At 43.1% G+C, this 25,241-nt stretch overlaps 1 protein-coding gene across 7 annotated transcripts; it reads right to left on the reverse strand.

The window, feature by feature from the left end:
* Positions 1-474: 474 nt before the first annotated feature.
* On the reverse strand, positions 475-21,896 carry LOC148320925 (uncharacterized). 7 transcript variants are annotated; one of them, XM_088318724.1, is made up of 18 exons: positions 21,505-21,896; positions 12,224-12,433; positions 11,151-11,219; positions 10,959-10,979; positions 9,497-9,660; positions 9,144-9,252; positions 8,521-8,625; positions 6,397-6,516; positions 5,931-6,055; positions 4,749-4,891; positions 4,117-4,361; positions 3,593-3,881; positions 3,301-3,481; positions 1,752-1,856; positions 1,605-1,655; positions 1,471-1,525; positions 1,147-1,365; positions 475-1,043 (listed from the first exon to the last, which is right to left on the reverse strand). In XM_088318724.1, exons 1-18 carry the CDS (start codon positions 21,569-21,571, stop codon positions 1,033-1,035), a joined length of 2,289 nt encoding a protein of 762 aa, XP_088174850.1. In that variant the 5' UTR covers positions 21,572-21,896; the 3' UTR covers positions 475-1,032. The 7 variants fall into 7 exon arrangements, with proteins under 7 accessions (XP_088174850.1, XP_088174848.1, XP_088174847.1 ...); XM_088318722.1 differs by having other exon boundaries at positions 4,117-4,343; positions 5,931-6,079; XM_088318721.1 differs by having other exon boundaries at positions 5,931-6,079.
* Between the last annotated feature and the right edge of the window lie 3,345 nt (positions 21,897-25,241).

Here is a 25,241-nt window from a genome sequence, read left to right on the forward strand (position 1 = left end):
TTTGTCCAAATGATCTTATATCAACATACTTTCACCTACAAGCCACAAGATGACACCAAAGCAAAAACAATGTACAATGTTACGCGTGAAATTAACCGGAAAAAAAAATCTGCATTCACATGGATGGTATTGGAATTTTTTAAAAGTATTTGGGATACCTTATCTGACTTGAAAACATCACAGGATGGCAGCACGGTGAACCAATGGCGAGGACATCTGCTTCATAGCTCTGAGATTTTGGGTTTGATTCTTGGTTCCAGCCTTCCTGACAAACAAATATAGACCAGTAATTTACAATTACCTTGCAATTGGGAACTTGACTCCATACTGGAATGTAAACATATGACAACAATATAAAAAAAAAGAAAAGCAACTGAAATTTTCCATACGCACCTCCACAAGTCTTGTTTCTCATCCTCAACCTGAATTGACTTTACCAAAAAGATAAATAAAAAAAAAATGCAGGTGCCTTGCTTCCCTTTCATAAAGCTTTATTTCGCAGATCCCCTGCGACAGGAGGCCTATAGGCAGCCAGGCTCATTATACATTTACATACACTGTCTGCTCCTCATGTTAAATAACTCAACATTTCAAGACAAAAACAACAAACACACATTGTTCAACTTAACAATATCAGAATGACGGTAATAAGAACAACCATTGTCAAACAGGATGTCTTCTTGTCCCCTGGGGGGGGGTCTCATACTGTATTTTCAAAAAAAAAAAACTTTAAGGTGCACTGTAAAATCTGCAGGTGACATTTCAATAAAACTCGCATGTTGAAGACAGAATACTGAATGATATATATATTTTTTTTCCATTCTTTTGGATGTTTCTCCCACTTTCTTTGTCCTCCCGTATCAGATCCTGCATGTTGTCATGGAGTCAGCACTGGCGTGGCGTTTGTTTGGCACACTTTTTTTTTCATTTCTTTTTTTTTTTTTTAACTGTATAAGCTGTTGAGGTGTGGCATCAATCTCTATGCTGAAGCGGAGACGTAAGGCGCGTGTCCATGAATGGTTGTGGGGGCTCTCACAGGACCTCTGCAAGGGAAGACACACACGATGCAGAGAGAACGAAAAGAAGATTTAATGCTGACGTTTCTTTTGAAAATTCAAAACATTAACAAATGAACTAATAGCGTACCTGCTACGTGCTGAGGTTTCATAGCGCCTGTTTTCATCAGGAAGGGCTCTCCCCCAGTGACCAGTCCACTCTGGGGAGCAGCGGGGTTAGCGCCGCTGTTCAGCTGCATGATCTGATCAAACTCGCCGTTGGCCGACACGCCGTTCTGGTGACCGTCAGATTGCACTCCGTTCACGACGGCACTGGTCGCGCTCGTAGTGGGAGTCAACAGGTTTTCGCCTGTCACAAATCCAGGCAAGGTGCAAAAAAAAAAAAAAAAAATCATTATAATTAATAAGCGGAGAAAGGGAGAAATATTTCAAATAAAGACGAGAAGTTGGTTACCTTTACTGAGGTCCGTGTCCTTTCCATTAACTTGTGAAGACGCCTTCACATCCTTCTGTATTGAACGCAAATACAGATGTTATTTCGTCAAGAAAAAAGAATGAAACGTTTTATTTGCAAAGAATTATACTAACTTTTTCTCCTGCATCACTCTTGCGAGTCCTCTTCATGATCTCCTCAAGACGCTGCGCACACAGCAAACACGCAAAACCAAACCAAAATAATTTAGCTGTGGTTTCCTCAAGATGAAGGACGAGGATGGACTTTTTGATTCTCCTCACCTTCTTTCGCTCCAGTCGCTCCTGCTCTTCTTTTTGGAAGTGTTTTTCCCTCTCGATGCGCTGCTGCTCAGCCTCTTCGCGTGCTTTCGCCTCGGCCTCCTCCCGCTGTAATCAGGTGAAAACAAACACAGCTTGTAAGGCGCCCGTCAACACAATGACATTTTTGGTTTACTTCATGATTATTGTTTTATTTTCTTCAGTGCTTGGACTCAAAATCGTGGCTGAGCTGCAGCTTATCCCAGCTGACGTTGGGCAATTTTTCTAAGCAGAATATATAATTTATGAAGAGTAACCAAAATATTTTTATCATCAATACCTGACTCAATTTTTGCAATGTTATTATTTTAATATTAAATATAGACAACTTTTTAATAAATTAAAAACAAATCTTAAAAATAAGCAGCATTAGTCTCTTATATTTTATTATATATTTCATTCATACTGCATTTACAGATCTGACGCCAACCAAAAACATTGCTGCAGACGTCCACCAGAGGGCGCTAAAATGGCCAGCCAGTGCTGCAGCCTTCAGGCTATGAGTAATAAGCTCTATTACATGGTTGAGTGAGTATTTACACTCACCAGCCAGCAAGCATATGTCCTGAGGTTAGCCATGGCATCAAACTTATTAATATGCAAAACATTCAATTCTGACGTCTATTTTGTGAGCTAGCTACAAGAACAGACATGGGCAGGTAGCTCATGTCCGCACATATTTCTAGACAGAGCTCAACACCTTGGACAGGATAAATAAGATTCCAGCCAGTCTCGATCACTGTCACGTAGAACAATGGATCCATTGAAGGGGAAAAGGGGAGTCAAGGCTAGCCGCGAGCTTTGGCCCTGGCATACACTGACGCTGCTTGTCTGCCAGTCAGCCCACCGCAGGCGCTCAAGTGAAGGAGACACAAGCAACACAGGCCTGTCACTATCTCCTCCATCACAATGGCTCCCTCAGCCGCCACTCATCGCAGTTATGGAGGTCACCAGCTGGGATGTGCCCGGGCAGACAAGGGGCCTCTCTGACTATTAGGGCTCATGCGCGACACAAATAATCCGTGACAGTGGCGCACATATTCTCCCCCTGTTTAATCTGCCCAGATGCCAGACAGCACGGGCGGCCCGGCTATGCTCCTATGCATTAAGCAGGCCAGATGGTAAATGGCCCCTCAGCGTGGAGGGGGTCATCGCTGGTTTCCATGAGCCTTAATGGAAATTCAAAGGCTTTACAGTACTAACAGTATTTACATTCAAAAGCATTGGAGAACAGCTACCAGGCGGAGGACGTGTGGCTGCGTAGGAGGATAAATACATCAATTATAAAATGGTAGACAGTATGAAAAGTGTGATTAAACAATTAAAATTTTCTGTGCAGGAAAAAAGGTAGGAATTAGCCGTAAAAAGTACATAGCACACCTATCTTTTGTTATCGTTTGAACATTCTAAATTTGTATTTTCTTTTTATTTGCTTCGCTTTTATTTTCATGTTGTTCGACTGCTGCACATTAATTTGTTCATACTGTGTATTGTTCCACCTTCAAGCACTGACCTGTTTCTGCAGCCTGTCGTTCTCCTCCTGCTCAGCTATGGCCCGCTCCTTGGCCTCCTTCTCCTCTTCAGCTCGCTGGGCTTCATCCCTCAGACGCTGCTGCTCGGCCATGAAACGAGCCTCTTCCTCTCTGCGTTTCCTCTCTTCGGCATCCCGCGCCATCGCCTCCTCCCTGAGGATCCTGGAAGGATGCGTGCGTGTTACACACGGCATTTATACACGCGGTGACAAACACTTTGTACTTTAGTAAAACGCAAGTACTTTTATCACACATTGGATTACTCAAATCGACCTGTTCTTGTGCTCTTGCTCTTGACGCTCTTGCTCCTCCCTCTCCCGCTGCTCCCGCGCCTGTCTGCGTTTTTCGGCCAGGACGCGAGCGGCCTCCTCCGGGTCGTTGGTGCCAGCCGATGGCCTGCTGGCTGCCGCAGCTGGAGGCGCGACGGCGGCGGCAGGGGTAGCGGGAGGGGCAGATGGGGTGGTGAGCTCTTCTTTAGGCACGGCACCAGAGGAGGCTTCAACAAGTGGCGGGCTGGGGGAAGGAGATGCGGCTGGCGCAGCAGCCGGCACATTCCCGGAGTCTACGGGCGAGGAAAGGGACTCATATTAAGGAGGCAAGTGTCATGATTTTGATTGACTTTGTCACATAGATATACATTTAAAAATATGAAACTATAAAGTGTTTTCTATGTAGCCAAATAAGATGACTATGAATGGAGAAGCTTTAAAGCTTTAAGGACCTAGCATATTTATGTTCGATGATTAATAATCGTCACCAATATACTTGTGCCTTAACATTTTCAGAGCCACCCTCACCTTTTTCAGACTCCTTGGGTTCTTGGCTGGTTTCCACGGTGACGGGAGCGACCGCCTGGGGTTGCACCCTGGCGGGTGTCTGGGCCCGTTTGGGTCGGGTCTTGGAGCCAGGAGGTGGTGTCTTCTTCCCCGTGGGCGTCTTGGAACCCGGTGCCGGTACCAAAGGCGATAAGGGACGACCTTTGGGAGGAGCAGGTGACGGCGGTCTGGTTCTTGGCTTGGGGGTGCTAGGACGGGAAATGGGACTGTCACAGCGTTCGGGAGAAGTACTAAGTTTCCAGTTACACTTGTATATAAAACAAAACTAGGTCAAGTGGAAGCGCATACGAGAGAGACTCCACTTTGAGTTGACACCAGGCTCTGGCTCGAGGGAGGGGAAAGACAAAAGCGGGAGTGGATAAAACCCAAATTTGTCTGAGAGCCTCTCTCATGGCCACAATGGTGCCTGAGCCATGTCCAGCAGAATTTCTCTTAGTACTCAGATGAGAGCATCTCGGACCATCTGTTCCAAACAACCTGACTCCAAGAATCACTAACTTTCCTCAATGCTGGATTTTTGGTTTAAAATTTTGAAAAAGAGAATTTTCTTTTTTTTTTTATCATGGGATAGTTTGGTGGATATGAGGCAATACCTGGACTCTGGCTGGGATCGCCTTGTGATTGCGGTGGGCGATGCGGTCTGTCTCTTCTTCTGCACTCTCTCTTTTGTCAGTGCGCTCTTCTCTTTCTCATTCTCTCTCTCCTTGTCTTTCTTCTCTTTCTTCTTTCTGTCAACCTTGAAATGGGCAACAAAAAAAAAAAGAACGGAGGTTTCACTCAGTGCATGCCTTGATGTGAAGATCTAGTGGTTACCTAGCAACAGATGCTGCCGCAGACTCTATTCATAACGGCCTTAAAATAAGTTCCAACCACTGTTGCTCATATCATTTTCCAATTACCTCTCTATTCTACTTCGAGACAGCCCTGGGGGTAAACTCGCACCTTTTACACACAAAAGCACTTCTACCGAGTTCATGTTACCGTTTGTGTGAAGACGCAGCCAGCAGCCAAATGTATTTTTACCGAGCTGCAGTGAAAAGTCATCAATATTCAACAGGATAGTCTGACTATTTTGGATCAGGACACAGACCACGTAGCACTTGAATCAGAATTACTAATGAACCAAGCAGCAGTAATTTTAGCATCCTGAATAGAAAGTTAGCCCATTTTGTTTGTTGGAGGGATGTTAGTTTTGCTGCGACATTGAGCAACTATTCAGTTACGTTCCATTCCCTTTAACATTTCATATCATATCGGTACATACTGTACATGTCTTTGCTTTAATTCCTTATTATTGTTATTGCCTTTCTTTATTGTTTGTTGGCTGGGAGAAATCACGTGGCTATTTAGTTTCCAACTATGGTTCTTTTTGTGGGATCCGTTTGAGCATCAATGTCTCTAAAAATGTAAAAAATAAAATAAAAACAGTAACAATAATCATATTTTTTTTAACAAGTGTAAAGTCTCCTTTCCATGGTTGAACAGAAAGATTCTGTAGTGTGTTTTAAAAAGGAACGCTCGCTCCCACTTGTTGCTTGGCAACATAAACTACTGGTTTGCTATTTACTCTCTGAGTATGGAATAAATGTCTCGGTAAGGAATCCAATAAAGGTCATTCCTAATAGGCCAAATCATTAATTTCATGGCATTTTAGAAAATTGACACTCACTTGCCTTCTTCCTGCCACACTGAAATGAACTGATTATATGTTAATTATTGTTTGCAACTTGCCACGCTGCACTGCATCATCAAGATTGACTAGATAAAATGCCTACCGGTGTGGAGTTTCGCTGGCGTTGTCGCTGGGTGATGTCGGGCGTGCTGGCGGAGGAGAGCCTCCAGCGCTCGGCGGAGTTCTGGTGCTGGTGGTGGGAGCAGGCGTTGAGCGGACTGGCTGAAGCTGAACGGGAGCAGTGGTGAGAGTCTGAGTGGTGTACAGACGTGCAGAGACGGGTTGGGGGGGGGAATCACACACGCGTGTATGCACACCATGCAGGTGGATCAAACATCCATTGTCACATAGTCCATAACAACAAATTGAGAATTTAGACTTAAATGTCCCTCGATAGACGTTAACTGATTTGTGTGATGCTTTTCATGAGTATGTTTAGACGCTCATTCGCCACACCTTGTGAGTAATTGGTTGCGACTATTATGAGACTAACAAATACAACACAAAGGCAAGGCCAGAAGACTCAAGGAAGGATTATTGCGAAAACCTGTTATGTCATGTTCACTCACAAGAGTCACTGTTGTTGAGGAGGGTGGCGGCGCTGCGACTGCGAGCCAGGAAGGATAGCGTAGGCGTCATGAGTCGCTCCACGATCCTGCTCTCCCACGGGCTCAAACGCAGGCTGCGGGCTGACACAAGAGGGCGCCGTCAATATCAGGTCATTGGCAAAATCTTCCACACCTGTTGCAGCATGTCTTTCATCCACAGAAGGATGTTTGCCGTGGAACCTAATTGTGATCTCGTAATGTTTTGACTTGCAAAAAACGTAAAAGCCAAAAGGTAGTATGAGTTCTAATTTAGATTTTCAGGGCTGCATATGAGTGCAAAATGGAATCATCCCACCACACTTTTTCAAATGTGATGAACACAAACTCAATCGTGTGAATTGATGCCCTTGAAGCAACCACAAAAAAAAAAACCTTACTAGCACATGCGGACAATAAACCACAGATCACAAAATGAAGCTGAAGGATGCAACATGTTAACCTTCTTTATACTGAACATCTACCCATCAAACAAATCGGAAAGATTTTTTATTTTGATATATTGTACATAGTTGCATGGTCAGACATTAGATGACAAGCACACACAGGAATATAGAATCATGATGCTGTTTGCCACGATAACCACATCACACACAAGCCAGAGCATCTGCTTATTGCACAACGCTTTTAAAATGCCGCACAATACGTTGTTTGTGCCCATTTCAGTAATTTGCAATTTTTCTAAGACCGTAAAACCGCTCAGCATTAAGTGTGTCCACGCCTACTGAGTACCATGTGATTAACATTCATCACAGTGGGGGAAAAAAAAAAATCAGGCCTCATCACCAATTGTAGGTATGTAAAGAAAACTTTACGTAAGAGAGTTACGATGCTTTCACAAATTCATAACCGTCTGACGATGCGAGGAAACCGTAAACAACGATTCAATTAATATTTGCAACAAGCCGTATAACGAGGAAATGTGAAATGACTTTTTGGATCATAAACTGCCTTCTTTATAGAAGCACAGGCTGTCACCGCCGCTGTGTGTTTTATGGCTACCCAATAAATTGACTACCTCCCTGTTGCTAGGCAACCGTGGTGTACCGCCGCCTCCTCTCCTCTCTTTCCACAATGCGGCAAGGAGGACGCTGTGCTGCTGCAACCGATCGACTGTTCGGCGTGGGTAGCGTCGCCTGCTGCGTCCATGAGCAAATGTCAGCAAACTCTCTACCTATGACCCTGGCTTTGCAACTTTGCAGAGATGCAATATGTTTCGGTACCCAGTTGCCCCATTTTGCGAGCACCGTATTAGAAATCTGTGTAAGTCACAATCAAGCATAAAATCAGAACCTCCAGAGTGCCAGGTTGTAATTGCTAATTATAAGAGATAAGTCTGCAATGATTCATGAGGATCTCTGAAATGGCTGCTGCATAAAAAAAGTGGCTCCGAAATAAATAGAAATTACCCAGTGAGCACATTTTAGTCCTCAATCGCAAAATGCAGCCTCACAGAGGCGCCGTTATGGGTAATCATTGTGACAATAAGCGATGGAAACACATTAGTTGGGTTCTGCAATAGTGATTGATATATGTGCTTATGTAAACCAATCTGTTGAATGATAAAAGAAAACGGAGGTGATGTCATCACACAATTCAATGTAAAAAAATTACATCGTGAACAGAAATGAACATTCACATCCTTTCCTGTTACTCTGATTAGCTCATTCAAAGACCATTTTATATCCACCACCACCACCACCACAAGCCACCAACAAAAAGGTGGAGGGAGACGTCACATCAAAAAAAAAAAAATATGCTATGAGGAGACATATAAGATGACTATCGCGAAGCATGGTGACTTCAAAAGTGAAAGGAGGTTGATCCAAAATGCAAAGACAACCAAACCAAATGAATTGAAATTAAACAACCACGATGCATACGAGACCGTGACAGTGTTGGGGAGGTGTGTGGTTGAATGACCAGTCACCAAGCGCAGGCAGGCAGGCAAAGGTCACCAGACACGACAATTATCATAAAAAAAAGAAAAACCAAAAAACCAGATTAGGGGAAGAGGAAGGGGGGGGGAGTGGAGCGGGATGAGGAGGGAGGGAGGCCTGGCGGACATTGACGTTGGGTCGTCCTTACTTCTGTTGGGGGAGTTCCAGAGCGTGGCAGAGGACTTGGACAGCCTGTTGTTAATGACAGGGTCCACCTGTCTCGGCAAGTTGACCGTGGAGGCCGAGCATCTGCCTGCACCGGAGAAAACGCAACACACAACATCCGTTCACATGAGCACCGGGGTGCTACGGGCCACGCGGCGATGTGCGCTGTCCAACGCCTTCCTCAGGATCACACCCTTGCGCAAAGGGTAGCGACGGGAAACAATCTGAATTCCCGCTTGGTGGAGGAGGGGGAATTTTGAGGAACAGTAAGGGGAAGGTTTAGGGTTGTTAGAAATGAGAGATTTGACAGAACGGATATAAAGCCAACAAAAAAAACACAAAAAAACAGTATTCTGTCCCTGTGGCCAGTTTAAAATGAAAAAAAAGGAGGTTGGTCAAAACCATATCGCAGGACAAATCTCAGCACTGACATCATGTGCGGGACCTCTGCTACTCCGCCCTCGCAACCGCAAACGCCTTCTCAGACTATTTCCTTGAATTGCGTCAGTTGGATGACGGGGGTGTTGCAACGCTTCTTCTTAAATGACATCGAGCGAGGATGTGATATATTTGTTTGTCACGGGGTTATCTGGCACCAAAACTCACTTTCCCTGCGGGAGGTCTGGTTGAGTCCGCCCGCCCAAGACCATCTCTGCTGGCGGATCTCGGCCCACGTCTTCTTTGTCGACCTCTTGATGGCTGACTCGTAGCGTTCCTGCAGCACAGAGAAAGCAAACTATCAAGCTCAAGTCTATTTGCCGAGTTAGCGTTTTCACACGAGCCTGTTTTGGTCTGTTTGAATCGAATTGGATATTTTAGTTTACTTGGATTTTTTTTTTTTTTTATTACAGTGTGAAAAAAATAACTGAAGCCAGCAATGATTTGGAACAGAGGAAGCAAATTATGAATATGAAGTATCATCGATGTTGGGCATGAACGTCCTCGTCGGCATCACTCACCTTGTTCCTCTCAAGTTTCTGCCTCTGTTTCTCCTCCAAAAGAGCTCGGCGTTTTTCAGCCTTCAGTCGCTGCTCCTCCAGCTTCTTCCTTCTGTCCTCCAGCTGACTCTCTCTCAGACGCCGGGCCTTCTCCTCCTTCTCCAGCCACTGGGCTTTCTTTGCCGCTGGAGAGATGGGCGCAGATGTGTTACAAAACATTTGAGGAATTAATTAAAAGGGCTTGATGAGCCACATGTGTGAAGGATGGAAGAGTCAAAGAGATGGAATGTTGGTTTTTCACACCAATGCTTTGCAACTGAAAACATTGAAGTTTCCTGCGGTGCTTTAGCAGATGCCAATCTGCACAAGACCACGGCTCATTTCTTCGGGGGGCAATTAAACAGCGATCAGCCGTCTTCAATTGAACTTCTGACATGCTGGATAGCAGCTGGATCTTTGCTTTTGAACCTTGAGCTATCTCCAACAAGCGCGACAGTATGGTTCCATTCCATTCAGTTTCATGGCAGGGATATTTCATTGCCATTTTTTTTCCCCAAGTAAAACAGTACTACAAATACTTTGCGGACTTAGTCCCGAGGAATTTAGCAGCGTCACGCCAAGAAACGGTACGATTTTTCTCCCATTCAGTGTTCAGCAGATCTCTGCAAAGAAGCGACAATGACAAACTCCAGTAATCCAATTGCTGGAGGGGAAAAAAAAAAAATCTCATTATGCCTGCAGGATTACTGCAGAATGGTGGAAAATAAGTTGAGTTAAAGCTCGCTTATAGGCTTCAGGATAAATCACCACTCCCCAGCAGATACTACGGTACTCCTTTTGGGGGGGGGTTTAAGATTTAGTGAACACAAACCTTTCCATCTTATTAACACTAACACTGGACATTCTCAGACAAAAAAAAAAAAAGAATGCGGCAAAATAGGAGCCAGTAGCAGAATAAACCTTAAATATGGCGATAACAAAAGATATAGTTGCAACGGTGGTGAAACAGCAGCATGACCACACTTGCGATGCGAATGGTAATTAAATGTGATTGGTCTGCGAGGTCTGCTTTCAGCTCACGTTCTTGATGACTCATTTTTTTTATGCCCAAGGCTCCATATTAATCCTTTTCCACTCGTCTGGGGAAGATGACTGGTCATTTTTCTGTTCCTTCATTTAAGAGCATCCAAAAGGTCAGATGTCATGAATTCTGAACGACCCATACGTGACATCCCAATAATTTTGGCCCACATCAATTCATTTTCCATCCAAAGCCATCATGGTGTTAGAAAGTGAAACATGCATTTGAGGTGAAAATTATGAACCTTAAAAATCAAACGAAAAATGAGGTCACATCGATTGAAGATTAAAAACAATCACAGTGTTATGCTCCAGAAAGTGAATTACCCCCCAAAATAATTTCACGTTGTGTTAATTCTGAATGATATGATCGCAAGTTGACGGTTTTAGTGAAGCGCCTTACCTTGCAACTGCGTTTGCTGTTCTGAAAGCCATGCAAGGAAGACAACAATAAGAAATGTCAATAACCGTCAGTAGAGAGCCGGAGAAGGGCCGATATAAAAGGTTAGAATCAAGCAGAATAAAAGACATGCATCAACTCGGTAAGTGCACGAACCAGTTCCCCAGTTCGACGTGAATCACCTTTATTACTCACCAATATATCTGGCTCGTTCCTCCCTCCTTTGCTTGGCGAGCTTCTGTCGCTGCTCTGAGTTCATGGCATCTGCCGGAAGAACAAAACAACAGCTTTCAATCAGAACTAGGTGTGCTAAAAATAATTGATATTAAATTGTATTAGAATGCATTTCATTTACGTGATTGACGTTCATTGGATTGACTTTTTTCCAACTGGAGTGAAGGTCAACTGAATTGGTGGATCTTTTTGAAACGACTTCCTCTAACTGTCTTGCTACGTTAGAATTTTTGAGAAAAAAAAAAATCATAATTATTACACTTGACTGATTGCCTAGGGGAAATTCAAGCGAGTCTAAGCTGGACCCATTTCTTTTCACAGCACTTTATAATGATTTTTCAAGGTCGAAGCAGCTGCGTCGCTATCTATATGATGTCACTGGCAAGACAATAAGCTCAGCTGTGAATGCATTTTGCTTCACTGAGCTCTTCTCTTTTTGAGGTTTGCATTCAATCTATGTACTTTTGCCATGTGAGTCAACCAATCATTTAAAGTGCAACACTTCAGCGCCATCACCATGGCAACCAGATTTTTAATCCCTCCTTCTCCACCTTGGCTTTGTTTCATATGGATGGACAGTATACAGTATAAAAAGGCCACATCCCACTGAGACGCCATTAAATGTGCCCGGCCCTCCCCCACAACCTGCCACGACAAACCACAGTATCCATCATGTCTCCGCGCCGCGAACGATTTGGTTTTTGTCCAAAGCCATCTGTCTGGCGGGAACGAATTGATTGACACAGTAGAAAATTATGTAATCGTCTCGCACGTATTGAATTGCACTTTACACGTGTTTTTGGTTTTTTAAAGGGACAAAAATGCTTTGTTCATTATTTTTCACCCATTTGCACGTGACTAGTAGTGTGCCGCAGTGCCAACATGAGTAAGTGCATGATTGACCTTGAGCAAAATACATTCATTGGTTAGGTCAGCAGAGGCTGGACTTAAAATGTAGATCAAACTCCACAATTTAAATTTATTCAACTGACCCAGATCCAATGATGACGTACAAACAGCAGTTGATAGCTCACCTTTCTTGGGCTGAGGGCTGCCGCTGGTGCCGGGGGCCGACTTGTCCGTCTTGTAGGAAACGTCTGTCTCTGTCGGGGTTTCTGCTTTGGTGCAGGATTCAGTCTTGGGAGAAAGGTCTGAGACGGCTGAGTCATCTGGCGTGAGAAATACGCTCCCCAAACACTTGTCTCCATTGTGGATGGACTGAGAGTCACCTTGCAAGGGCAGAGCTAGGGGAGAGAGAAAAGAAAATTAAATCATTTTTGCAATTTCTGCGAGTGGGCAACATGCTGTTTGCTTGGCATCAATTAGAATGGCTGACTTTCTTCTTTCATTGCCGACACACTTTCACTCTCAAACCTCGGGAGTTCGCAGCAGCTTCATTATCGCAAACACTCGAACCTCATTAGAAATCATTTAGCTCTCTTTCACACGTCATTCACGCGCACATCAGCACATCTGCGGCAAGACTGCAATGCCCCCTCCTCCCCTTTCGACCCAGCAGAAAATAACGCGTGTCAGCGCAACGTTTTAACACACCAGCGGGCATGAAACTAACAACCCAAATTCATGACATTCGCTCGGACTCAAATAACTGAGTGGCTCAAATTCACATGGAATGTTAATTTAATGGATCTTCCCTCAAAATGAATTGCATAAATAAAACTTAATTCAAATGAAAAATATTTTTATTGAAAAAAATTTAAATAAATTGTTTGTCTTGGGGTCACTCCCCAAAATACATAAATTCATTCACAAGACTAAAAGTGGGGGTCAAAATTAAAAATTCTTTCAAAGGGCTGCAGCTATGAAATATGTTTTTTAATCAAATATTATACCTAATACCCCGTCAATTAATTTGACACGGGCATTATCTGTGCATGTACGGTTTTGGTGAGTGACGTGGGGGTCAGCAAACGGGAGTGCGGTTTCGGCTGGCTGTTAACTGGCTGACCTGTTCGCAAGTGTGCGTGTGGAGCGACTTGAGTTGTGGCCGTCGGGAGCCGTAACAAGAAATAGAAATAGAAGCAAATAGGAGACGATGGAGCCATTTACACACTAGCATGAGAACATGCCAGTAGATATTTGCTGAGAACGACGAGCTGGCAGACAATGAAAGTGGAAAAAAAAGTGTGCAGCGGACACTTTTATATTCACAGACTGCTGGATTGAAAAATAAAAAAAAAAAAAGACAAGAGAGAGAAGAGCTAGATGGACGCCGAGAGGCTGAAGGCCAACTCGCCTTTTAGTTTGCCAACATTGGGCAGATGGAGAGTGATGCTCTCCTTGGGCCCGGCCAAACACTCACCCAACCACATAAATTACAGATTAACACTGGGCTACTTTCCAACGCACCCCACTGTACGGCACTAATGAGGAATCGCGGGATCTAAAGTTGGATCCAATTTGTTACGACGAGACAGGAACAATAAGAATAAAAAACCTGCTCAAATAGGATGACTACAACTTTTTTTTTTTTTTTTTTTTTTTTTTTAAGGATTAGGACTTGGCAAAAAAAAAGGATTTCTGTACTCTTCCTAACTTGAGAAGATTATTTCGTTGAAGGGACACAGACAACCTGAAAAAAAAGCAGTTTCAAGGTAATCATGAAATGTGTTACTATTCCGCGGTGGTTTCTGCGATTGGCTGGTGACCCCTTCCAGGCCTCTCGAACAAAGTCATGCGGGGTTAACTCATTCCAACACTCAACCGTCATAAAGAGTAGCGTTTAAAATAAATAAATAAATGGATGAACAGATAGACGGATGGATAATCTGTGGTTTACGCCCAGCACATTGTGGGAAATGCAAATGACATAAAAGTTGTATTCATGAACAACGACTCTACTAATATTTACCACGATTAACAAGTTTCATTAAAATCATCCTGGATTTTCTGATATGTTCTTTAAATATTTATAATTTTTGAGTGATGATGAAAAAAAAAAATAGAAACCCCAAATTACAATACCATAAAGAACAGCAGGCGTCCCTGCGATAAGACACACAAAGTAACAGAACAAAGGCTGACTGAGGTGCAAGAAGAGCGTCCATCAAATGACGGGGGCGAGGCTGCAACATGTCCGGTTGCGAGCGGCGCAGCACGGGTGTGGTTTTGTTGTCTGTAAGCACTGCGTTAGAGATACGGCCGTTATAGGACAAATAACGCATTGCCCCGCTTTCAAAACACTCCATTAGTCGCTTGTGTTTGTCCACGTTAGCCAACGTTCACCGAAATCTCCAACGTGAGAAGAAATTCCTTCTTTTGCCGAAAAGTAAAATTGCTGACATCACGACAATCCATCAAATGCATTCATCTCAGATTTAAAGCAAGTAAATAAAACGAGCTAATGCATCGTCAGTCATCCAGACAACAAAACAGGCGTTGAACGACAAAGCCTGACCAGAAGGCCAACAAGCGGATGAGATCACGTGTGCTCGAACCCTCGTGACAGAATGACAAATTCAACACACCCTGCTATCTCGGGTTTCTGTGCCACTGTGACAGGCTCGGGGTTTATAAATAGCGACGGGAACCATACTGAGAATGTCGGCCATAAAAGGGGCGGGCGTCTGCCGAGGCACCTTGGGAGACGGAACGGCAAGTTGACCAAAGGTGCAACTCCGCAACACTGAAGCGGGAGATATTTCCTGCAAGTTGGTTCGAAGCCGGGCCTGGAGCACGCAAACTGCAACAGCCAGACTAAATCAGAGCATGGAAATAAGGGCTGGGTATCCACATTAAAGACAAGCAACAGATGATGAGAACCCGAGCTCGCCCAGACGGGTCATGTTACAGGAAGACTCACACTCTCATTCTTTCCCGGAATTCTTTTTAAAATACTCTACAAGGCAGACGGTTTAGCAGTCATCATTTGAGAGGGGGCGGGGGGGTGTGTGGGGGGGGGGGGTTATTTTGGTAAAAGAAAACCAAACAGGGTTTAATCAGTGCAGTGAACAAGTAAAAAACTCAAAGGCTCGAAACCGAAAAACACATTCCAGTCAGCTTTTATCGAGTCCCTAATAGAATAAAAATATTTTATTAATTCTAAATCTGGTGTTATGATTCACTCGATGACTTGGATTCAATTCCAACTCAAAGATGGTGTAAATGTGAGTGAGTGGGAGGAGTTGACACCAAAAATTCAATGAACTTTTGCGGTGGGAAAAAAATGGGTGCACCGGTGCAACCAGCGCAAAAGGAGCGGTACGGAATACCAAAGTGATGTAATTGTTCTTTCTAAGGGTGAGTGTTTTCACCCACTTTTCATTCAAGTCCCCCCCCCCACTCTTGTGCTGTGTGAAGCAGGTCATAATCATAAGTTTGGCGTTGCGAGCACGAGCGTGTCTTTGTATTGAGTGGCGTGTGTTTGTTAGCGCAGGGTCAGTCCACTTGAGGAATCTCAGGCATCCGCAACTCTACTTCCACATATATATGTGTCTGCATAGCATGAATCCGTTTGGCAAAGTGTTTGAGGGCTCCATGTCCTCCTGCGTGTATTAAAACCACGGAAACACTCACAGGCGACAAACGTCCACGGCCGGGGGGGGAGAAGAGGAAGAACATTCCTGAGTTGTTGAGAGGAACAACAACGAGGACACGGGCAGCTGAGTGTGTGACATTCCCGGCATATTACGCGTTACATCGATTAGAACATTTTTTGCCAATCGGCACCTCGTGACAAACAAAACAAAAGGTCATTGAGTTCGACATGACGTGCGCATTGTGGAAAACAAACAAAAGAAAATGTCACTAACGGTAAATTTCGAGGCCACAACCGCAAATGCCAGGCGAACCTTTGAACCCTTCGATCGTCCCGTGGTGACATAAGCGTTTACCGGGCAAACAGCTGTGTTTGGAAAGGACGGCAAGGTACAACAACGTGAAATAATACTAATCACTGTCACAGCTGAAGTAAAACTGCTTCACGTGGACAGGTCAAATCAACGGCCAGCCCGTCTTTGTCATCAGAAAAAAAAAATACAATCCAACACAAGATGAGTGCGGCAGCTGATGTCGAAGCACTTGCGGGAGTCAAAACAGACTCTGTGAGAGGAAGAGGAAGACAGGATGTGACTCCTTTGAGAGGCGGGGTCTCCAGATGCTTTTAAACAAAGAAGTGGGTTACCCAGTCACAGAAATGTAACAAAGGCACGGCATTAATCATAGATGATTCATTCATTATTCAGATTTTCCCGCTTCACTTTTCTCCGGTTGGAAGTAGATACTAAATGAAGGCCAAAGGTGGTGCAAGAGGATAAACTATTTTTTTTTTTTTGCATCTCACTTATACCAATGAGGAATATTCTACTTTACTAACCTTGGTTGGAGTTTAAAATACAATGTTTAATTTTCTTGGTGTTGTTTTTTTTTTTTAAGGTGTATAATTACTGTATCATCTACGCTAATTTCTGCCCATCTAAGTTTTCCTCTGGTTTCATCTGTCAGCCTTACAATAAACTTTAAATGGGAAGTACAAAAAAGTAGCTTGAAGCACGCATTCTGAACCTCTAATTTGGAGAACTGTGTGAGCAAGCGAGTGAGGATTAAGGAATATTACACATATTATATTAATTAAAAAAAATAAATAAATAAATTCGAGGCATAGGTATCAATCCTGTCTAACGGTGACTATCCTCAAACTTGATTGTCATATAGTATGTGCCAACAATTTTTTTAATTCTCAATTACAAGTTAGATTTTGATAGAATACTCTGATACCCTCTAAGGCAGGGGGGTCTTCAATCCTGTTCCTCAAGGGCCGGTATCCTGCCTGTTTTTTTTTTTTTGTTCGTTTTTTTGTTTTAATCAGATGTGTTGCAGCAGGTAGAGATGGATAACGGGCAAAGACCCTCGAGGAATAGGATTGGCAACCACTGCTCTAAAATGTACTTCACATAAATTTTGCTCACTCATCAGAAACAATCATCATTTAATTGATCATTTCATATCGTTAACTTATTCACTACCTGCCGAGTAAAAAAAAAAAAAAAAAAAAAAAAAAGGACCTTTGACGTCTTAAGCCGTCAATGGCAGTGAATGAGTTAAGAACATAACAGTTTTGTCTAGCTAACACGCTAACTGCTAATATCATAGTCCTATGTCAAAAATGTTTTATTTTTCCTTCAGGCACAATTCAATCCCAGATCTAATTTTTGGCAAATACGGGATGCCAACACAGCAAGATGATCGGAGGATAACGATGCGCATGTCATGTTTGTGTTGGAAACTCAAGTCAAGTCAACACTGGAGTCAGCATAGTAACCAGAGTTGACCCGCTCTCTCCCAACATTCTTGTTTTGGACTCCTAAAAGTAGGGCATAGCTCTGTCGGACTGACGAAAGTAGGCCCGGGAAGTGATGTTGTCAAAGGTGATCCGATGGACTAATCTCTGTCTCATTTTTTCCAGCACATCACAGATACTTCCCACTAACACACGGCATTCTTGTAGAACAGGATTCTTCAATCCTGTTCCGGGAAGTCCGCTGACCAGCTTGTTTTCCATTTCTCCTTACTGCAACACATGTGATTCAAGATGATCATTTGATGTGTTGCAGCAGGGTGAGATGGAAAACAGGCAGGATAACAGACCTCAAGGAACAGGATTGAAGAATTTGAGTCGCTGAGGCTACTGACCAAGCTGACAGGCTTGAGTACAAATCCGTGGCCGTTTTCCCGGGTGAATTTTTGAGGTTGGCAATACTGTATCTGAATCTTGTGGAGGAGGTCACGCAGCACCATTGTCGGGGACTGCAGGGGTAATCAATTTTACTGGTGCAGCAGCAGAAGCTGCATTTTTACTGGTCCAGTGAGCACACAATCGACATAAAGGAAGTGGAAACGCATGAAATGAATTTCAATCTCAAATGTAACATGTTTAACGCAACTGACCACGAGTATATGCACGTCTTTTTAGTTGCCTGTGTTCTGATTCTAATGTTAGAATCTGCGGATCCAGTGGTAGAATTGATGCCTGCTGGATGACGTGTGAGTGATTGTGAAGTAACAACCAGGGTTGCGAGTGCTGCATGCGCCCAAAAACACACACACACACACACACACACACACACACACACACCCCCACCCAAGGCCAAAGCAGAGAGTGCTGCCGCATCTGTTAGCGATTCCCCTGAGGTTAGAACTGTGTATCAACACAAACATCCAAGCGAAGTTACTGCACAGCACAGCGAGAGAACCACGCAGACCGGCTGGAATTAAACACACTTGTGCCATCACCGATAAATACATTATTAATTTATAAATATTAGCGGTGTGCATCTTAACGATAAAAGACGGTATGACACAGTTGAATTTAACGTTCTTAGCCGGCCAAATATTCCCATGCAGGTGGAACTACTTCCGGGCGTCCGTTCCAACCTAGCGAGCATGTGGCTTGAACGCGTCACACATACCGAGTGCCATCCAAACATTCCTCTCTGACGACAAAATGCTATAACCCATTCTGACTCTAGTGTTACTTTTCAACGGCTAATTCGCAACTATATGTGTGAAATAATCATTTAGTTCTCAGCACCGTCGCCATAATGGCTAATCTCGCCAATGTGACGTGACGGCTCTATTTGGGCCTAAACTCCGCCTCACACAGGAAATAATCCCCCAAACAGGATTAATAACATCAATGGCAATTCCGTTTTTTTTTTTTTTAGCACCAAAACGGAATGAGGAGGGAAACATGAGTAATCTGAGCATAAGCCCTCATGAAACTCTTTCATTCTCCCTTCTTGTACTCAGCGGCAGAATAGAGGCCTTCCGCTTCTTTTCCCACGCAGGCGTCATGGCTGAGATTTATAACATCTGCTCTCGGCTTCGCTGACGTGGAGCGAGAAGAGCGCTGGTCTCCTCCTTTTCTGCGTCTTCCCGACCAGCTCGACAGTTGCTCAGTCATTCTCGCCTACCCATTCCACTCCTTAAAAATGCTTTGAATAGAAATGTCTAGAAAAAAAAAAAATCTGATGTACAATTAAATGCGTCAGAAATGTGGCGCGTCGTGGACAAAAATGCTAAACCGCACATGCAATTTATGGATTTTTTTTTTTTTTTAAACAATGGAATCGTTTTAAGGCAGAAAAGTTGAGTCAGTTAGAAAATGTCCAAATTTCCAGATTTTTTTATTTTATTTAATTCATAAGTAAAGCAAAGCCAGGGGGCTAATGTCAGCTGGTGTTGCAAGGGTTTTGAGGCTGTATTTCCAGACGGGCAGTGATCTTGACAGAGAGCCAAGCACATTACGTCAACATAGCTCGGGAGCGATCGGGACAAAAGGGAGTGAGTCGACGTCTCGTGATTATTTTCACAGTGACGTGTTTTGCTGAAAACTGAGATTCTAACTGCAGGGCAAAGCCACAGAAAAGGACACATATCACAAGTCCAAAGTTTTCCTCTCCGCCCCACTCACACGCTCCATTTTTTTTTCCAAACAGGGGGTTGGGGAGTGAACTGATACCCCTCCAAAAAAACAGTCCAAAGTTCTTTGGTCATGCTTTGGTCCATATCAGGACTTGAATCAAGTCTGAGCTGCTGCTGTTCAACATTTCTCAGTCACAAGCATTGTTATGATTAGATTAGTCATTTTGAAATTCTTCCCTTCAAGTATTTTGGGATTATTATACCTTGCATGCACAACAAGCTGTAAAAAGCAAACAACCCTGGGCTGGGATCCCCTTCTTTTGTCTCCCCTTTGCTATTTTTACAAGACCGAGACGCTGAGAGAGGAGACAACGACAAAGAATGTTTCTGTTTATCTAGCGTGCAAGCCTTTTTCGGTACGTCACATTCCTGATAACGTCGCATGCCGGGGCTCTCGGTGGAAGGGCCGGAAACCAAATTATCGCATTCTCGTCAAATGACATGACATGACAATGTTTTTAGCCCCCCAAACAAACCAGCAGGCAACCAGGAGTGGTTTACGTCACCAGCTCGACGTGCAGTTCGAGAACGACATATGGAACTGCGGTAGTCGATATTGAAACGTCTCTTCATAAAAACATAAATGCACAGTGGCGATACAAACACACTGTACGGTTTGGAAATTGCAATGTGACAAGTGGCCGCCATCTTTGTGGAATTTGCTAATCAACACAAAATATTCCATAAATAAATACATTTACCACAAAATCTATTAACGTCTGAAGTACATTTTGTATCGTCCATCTGCGCCAGTTAAATCGAGTTTTTAGGAGAAGTGTCAGAATTTAGTAACATCGCGATAATTTTGACCAGTGAGAGGAATTAGTGGATGTTAGCCAATCAGGAAAGGGCAGTTCCACAATCCGACGACAAAACAAAACACGACCCAGCATCCGATTTTTTTTCATTCTTGGTACATTATACTCGGGTTAAAGTGGCCATTACAACCACAATCAAAATGTTGACATTTCGGTAAATCTTGTCAAGTTGCCATTTCTCGTACCAGCTTTTGCCAACGGAAAGGCTTTAAATGGCAAGTAGATTTCATGACAAGAGGATGCAAGCGGTGGGACGTAGGTACGAAGCGTATATGCCCTGATTTACTGGTAATCAGTGGTGTGTATCCCCCACCCCGCCCCAAATAAGCTCGAATAAATTCCAGCCCCCACTCGCTGTCACCCTATCAGGCATTGTGGGATAGAAACTAATTGGATGGTTGGACTCTTAAGCAACCACACCCATAAATAATTAACTAATACACTTAAAATTAAGTTCTAGACCCTCAAAGGCCTCGAAAACACCCAAAAGGTAGCGCACCTCTCGAACTAATGTTCCCCACCACGATTTACACCCACGCACAGCTCTAAACATGCAACACAGCAGCAGTGATAAAGGTAATGCACGTCTGCAGGAAATGGGAAATGGGGGTGGGGTGGTCTTCTGGGGACATCGTCCATCAAGATGAACAGGTCAAGGGGAGATGAAGGGGAGATGTTTGTCTCCAGATTTCTGATCCACTGAAGCGAGGCGGTGGGGATTGAAATCGAAGCATCTTTATAGAATCTTCACATATAAGAGTGATTTTTTTTTTTTAATCTTCATGTTTTGCAAATATAAGCAATGTGTCTGCATGCCTAATGAAGACCTGTGCAGTATTTCCACTGCTTGACTTCTGAGCTGCCTGGTTGGAGATGTTGGGGAATGACATAGGCATGCCAACAATGGCATAGAAACCAATAAAGCGGAAAAAGATTAGATTTAAAAAGAATATTAAAGATAAGACGGAAAAACAACCTGTTTATGAAGGCACAATCACAGCTCCTTTATTTTACAACCCACCATGACCTATTTTGATGCAGTGTTGTGTACTCACGTTTATCTGTCAGTGTCAGCTTCTCCTCGAAATTATGTCCAAGATCCTTATAATCCATTGTGTCCATTCAGGCGGATTGCAGTGACTTTCCAGTTGCTGTCATTCCTCACCAGTCCCCCAAGTACAGGAGCTGCAACTCCCGGTCCAGATTCAGCCAAACACGCCCTTTCTAAAATCCAACCGGAATAGGGGGGGAAAGCGACACAAAAAGAGGAGAAGTAGTTCAACACCCACTGACGACGACGATGAACGATCGATGTGTTAAACTATGCAAAAGTGACGAGAGTGTTTTGCGAATATATGACTAATTGGCATTGAGCGCGTGTTACGTGTCTTCTGTGGAAAATCCACAGTGAGAATAAATCGCCTCAGTCTTGCCAACAGCGAATTGGTCAAAAGCATGAATAATAACGGACTTCCGGTTACGGTGTTCGACATAAAATTAATACCTGGTGTGAATTTTCACAAAAAACAATTGATACGAAATACCAAAATAAGAACTATCGCCTACATTCAGAAAATTTATTGCTATATTAAATCCACAATAACTTATTGTATTATATTTTTTGGTTCTATTTTCATTGAAGCGTGTGGTGAATTTTGAACATCGTATTATTTTGAAAGGATATTTTGGCTTCCGGTCATTGTCCTTGCACGCCATGACTAACTTGACGTCGATGCTCGTTGAGAAAACCGCATGCCGGAAAAGATGGACGTTACCATGTGCGAGGAAGACAAGCGAAATTGTCATCTAATGCATTCATATATGTGCGAAATGTATGTTGAATTATTAATGACGACATTTTATTTACTATGCGTTGTATTCCGTTTGGAGCTGTAAGCGTGCAGGGGAAGTTTTCTTCTCTTTACTCAGGGAATGGTTTGACCCATCAGATGATTTCGAGCAGCTGAAAACAGGGTGACTTGTAAGGTCTGTGTAATTACAACACTTGAGCCTAAGTTAACTGTTTGTGAGGGTAGAATAGTACAACCGACTGAGAACATTTTAACTAATATTCAAAAGTAGTTGGAAGATCAAGTATGAACTGCTGTGGACACTAATTGAATGCTAATGAGGCCATTTTTCAGATGAACAAAAAGTGACAAGGCATTATCTGCTATGTCATTCATATGATTTGTGATGACAAGCTTATTAACTATTAATATGAATGTACCCCTGCATAATGAGGTCTTTTTTACAAGGAGAAAATGTGTCTCTTAATTAGCAGCAGGAGGAGACTTTATTATTATTTTTAAAAGCAAGTCCCAACCTGGTAAAATGAGAGTGGCGGGTTGGTTTGGGGCATGTTCCACCGATCAACAATTTAGAGTCTTCAATGATCCTGATGTGCATGTTTCTGGAATTTGCAAGGAACTGATAAAAATAAAAATAAATAAAAAATTTGCAAACACGGGCAGAAAAAGTGCACAACAATTAAGGCCAAAGCTGAGATTCAAACCATGAACTTCAGAACAGTGAAGCAGATGTGCCCACCACTATTCCATTCCATTCCATTTCATTTTATAAATAGTCCAACCAGACTCACGACCGCTACCACTCTCTGGCCATCCCATCTAACATTGAGATCAATTATGCATGAGGTGATGTGCAAATGCAAAGGCTTTTCATCAAACTGAATGATGTACAGTATATAATGACATATGGTATTAATCATTGCATAATTCATGTTAAGAATAAAAATATAAAAGCCTTCACTTTAAGTGCACGGAGGTTGAACTCAATAATCAGCCCACAAGCTGCATCAAATGCTCCATTAGGACTAAGAGAGACAATCTAAACTGTTCGTTTCAGTGACTGAGGTAGACTGAAGCTGCAGGTAAACGGATGTGCACGTGCTTTAAGCGGTTGGAAAATGTATGGCATGCAAATGCAGCATACAGTGCATCAACGTGATAGCCTTTTTTTTTTTCTAAAAATCAGGTACTATACTAAGAAGCACTCAATAACAGCGATCACGCTGTAATCTTACATCGTTTTCCAACTGTTGTGGGTCATGTGTTGCAAAAAAGAGGAAGTGAGGCCTGCAGCTTCAGGGATGTAACCTCAGAGAACCTGAAGGGAGTCATAGTTGCTCGAGATACTGAATAAAATGACAAAAAAAAACAAGCTGACCTCTGTCTAAGGATAGCAAATATGAAAAAAAATAAAATAAAAAAAAGCTAAGCAGGAACAACTGTGAATCTACAGTCAGGGATGCCGCCAGCGATATGGGGCCCGGCGAAAAAAAAATAATCTTGAAGCCCTACCACTACAACACCGCAAAGTGAAAATATTTTCTTCTCATGGCCCTTAGAATTGTCAAGCCTGGATCTAAACTCTTCCTGAAACATACACCACAGTGTTTCTCTTGCAAATGTTCTTTCAAGGGGAGTACATGTCCACACTTGTCTGCAGCAGACTGAAACGCAGAGAGACTTCCATCGTTCCACACACGGATGTATAATTGCACCTCCTTCGCACAAAAGCAACACAACAAGGAGCCGAACTCAAGATTGCCTGCAGTTCTAAACATCGACATCCTCCTTTGAATGTAGGAAGGGCGCTTTTTGCACTTTGAACAAAACGGGACCGGTTCTAAAAACCTCGCCTCAGTGGAAAAATCCCCCAAGCTCACAAGAGCGGAGGTATACATATTTGGAGAACGCTGGGCTGAGGTCACAATCTGAATATAAGTACATCTGCTGCAGTGTGGGAGTCAAGCAGTTGTTATGATGAGGGTGAAAAATAGTAAAACAATATCACATTCTCATCTTTGCCATATTATAGGAAAAATTTAACGCGAATGTAAAATGGGATTATACCACGTCATTGTGGGGCAAAATTTCTATCAGTGTACTAATAAAGGAGGGCAATTGATGTGCCCATTTGTGAAGCAACATCCCAGCCGCATGTCACATTGCACACATAGAGAGTCACACACTGTGCCTGCCTGCCCTCGAGCAGTTGGCACTCTGGTGTCATCACAGGCGCTCAGCTGTTCCAGTGGCGGGCCGCTGACTGGACCCGCAGCAGCTGGGATTGCAGCAAGTCCCGCCCGCATATCAGAAGTGCACGGGAGGATTGGAATATTAGATCTAAATTGGAATGTAATCAATTCCAGGATTGGCGTGAATTTATATATTGCAAACACATTTTCGCCATAGTGGTTATGACTTTCGTCTTGTCCAATCAGAGGTCAACCTTTTTGCATGCCCCGATACATTTTTTCAACTTAACCTAAATAATTGTTATTTTAGCATATATGTATTCATTTATCTAAAAAGCGTCAGAACGTGCCATACAATCAGATAATGACTGCTTCAGTCAAAAATAAATATAAAGTAATACCAAGTTATCCCTAAAGAGGTGGGTGAGCTGGTCGAAACAGAGTGTAATGCTAAAATGAAATGTTAACACCGTGCTCTGTTATTATTGATGAAAAGGGCTGCCATTCATAATTAACGAGCACCCTATTTCCATATAACTTAGATCAGCAGTGTGTGCAATAGCGTCCCATCTTCTCCAACTTAAACCATTATGGGCCCTGGCATTAACATTTTATTACCTGTGCATGTTTAACAGAAATATCTTGCGAGTCTTGCTGCATCCTGAGGTTGTAGTGGCCAAGGCAAGGAAATGGTACTATTGAATGTCTCCGCCTTGAAGCGCAAAGAAACAACAAATATTTCTGAAGAATAATGAAAGAAATAGAGAACCTACAACTATGCTGGGTATA

Source organism: Idiotropiscis lumnitzeri, chromosome 16 (assembly GCF_059441095.1).
Source record: "Idiotropiscis lumnitzeri isolate Australia: NSW breed Sydney's pygmy pipehorse chromosome 16, RoL_Ilum_1.0, whole genome shotgun sequence".
In the NCBI taxonomy this organism is placed as follows: Eukaryota; Metazoa; Chordata; class Actinopteri; order Syngnathiformes; family Syngnathidae; genus Idiotropiscis; species Idiotropiscis lumnitzeri.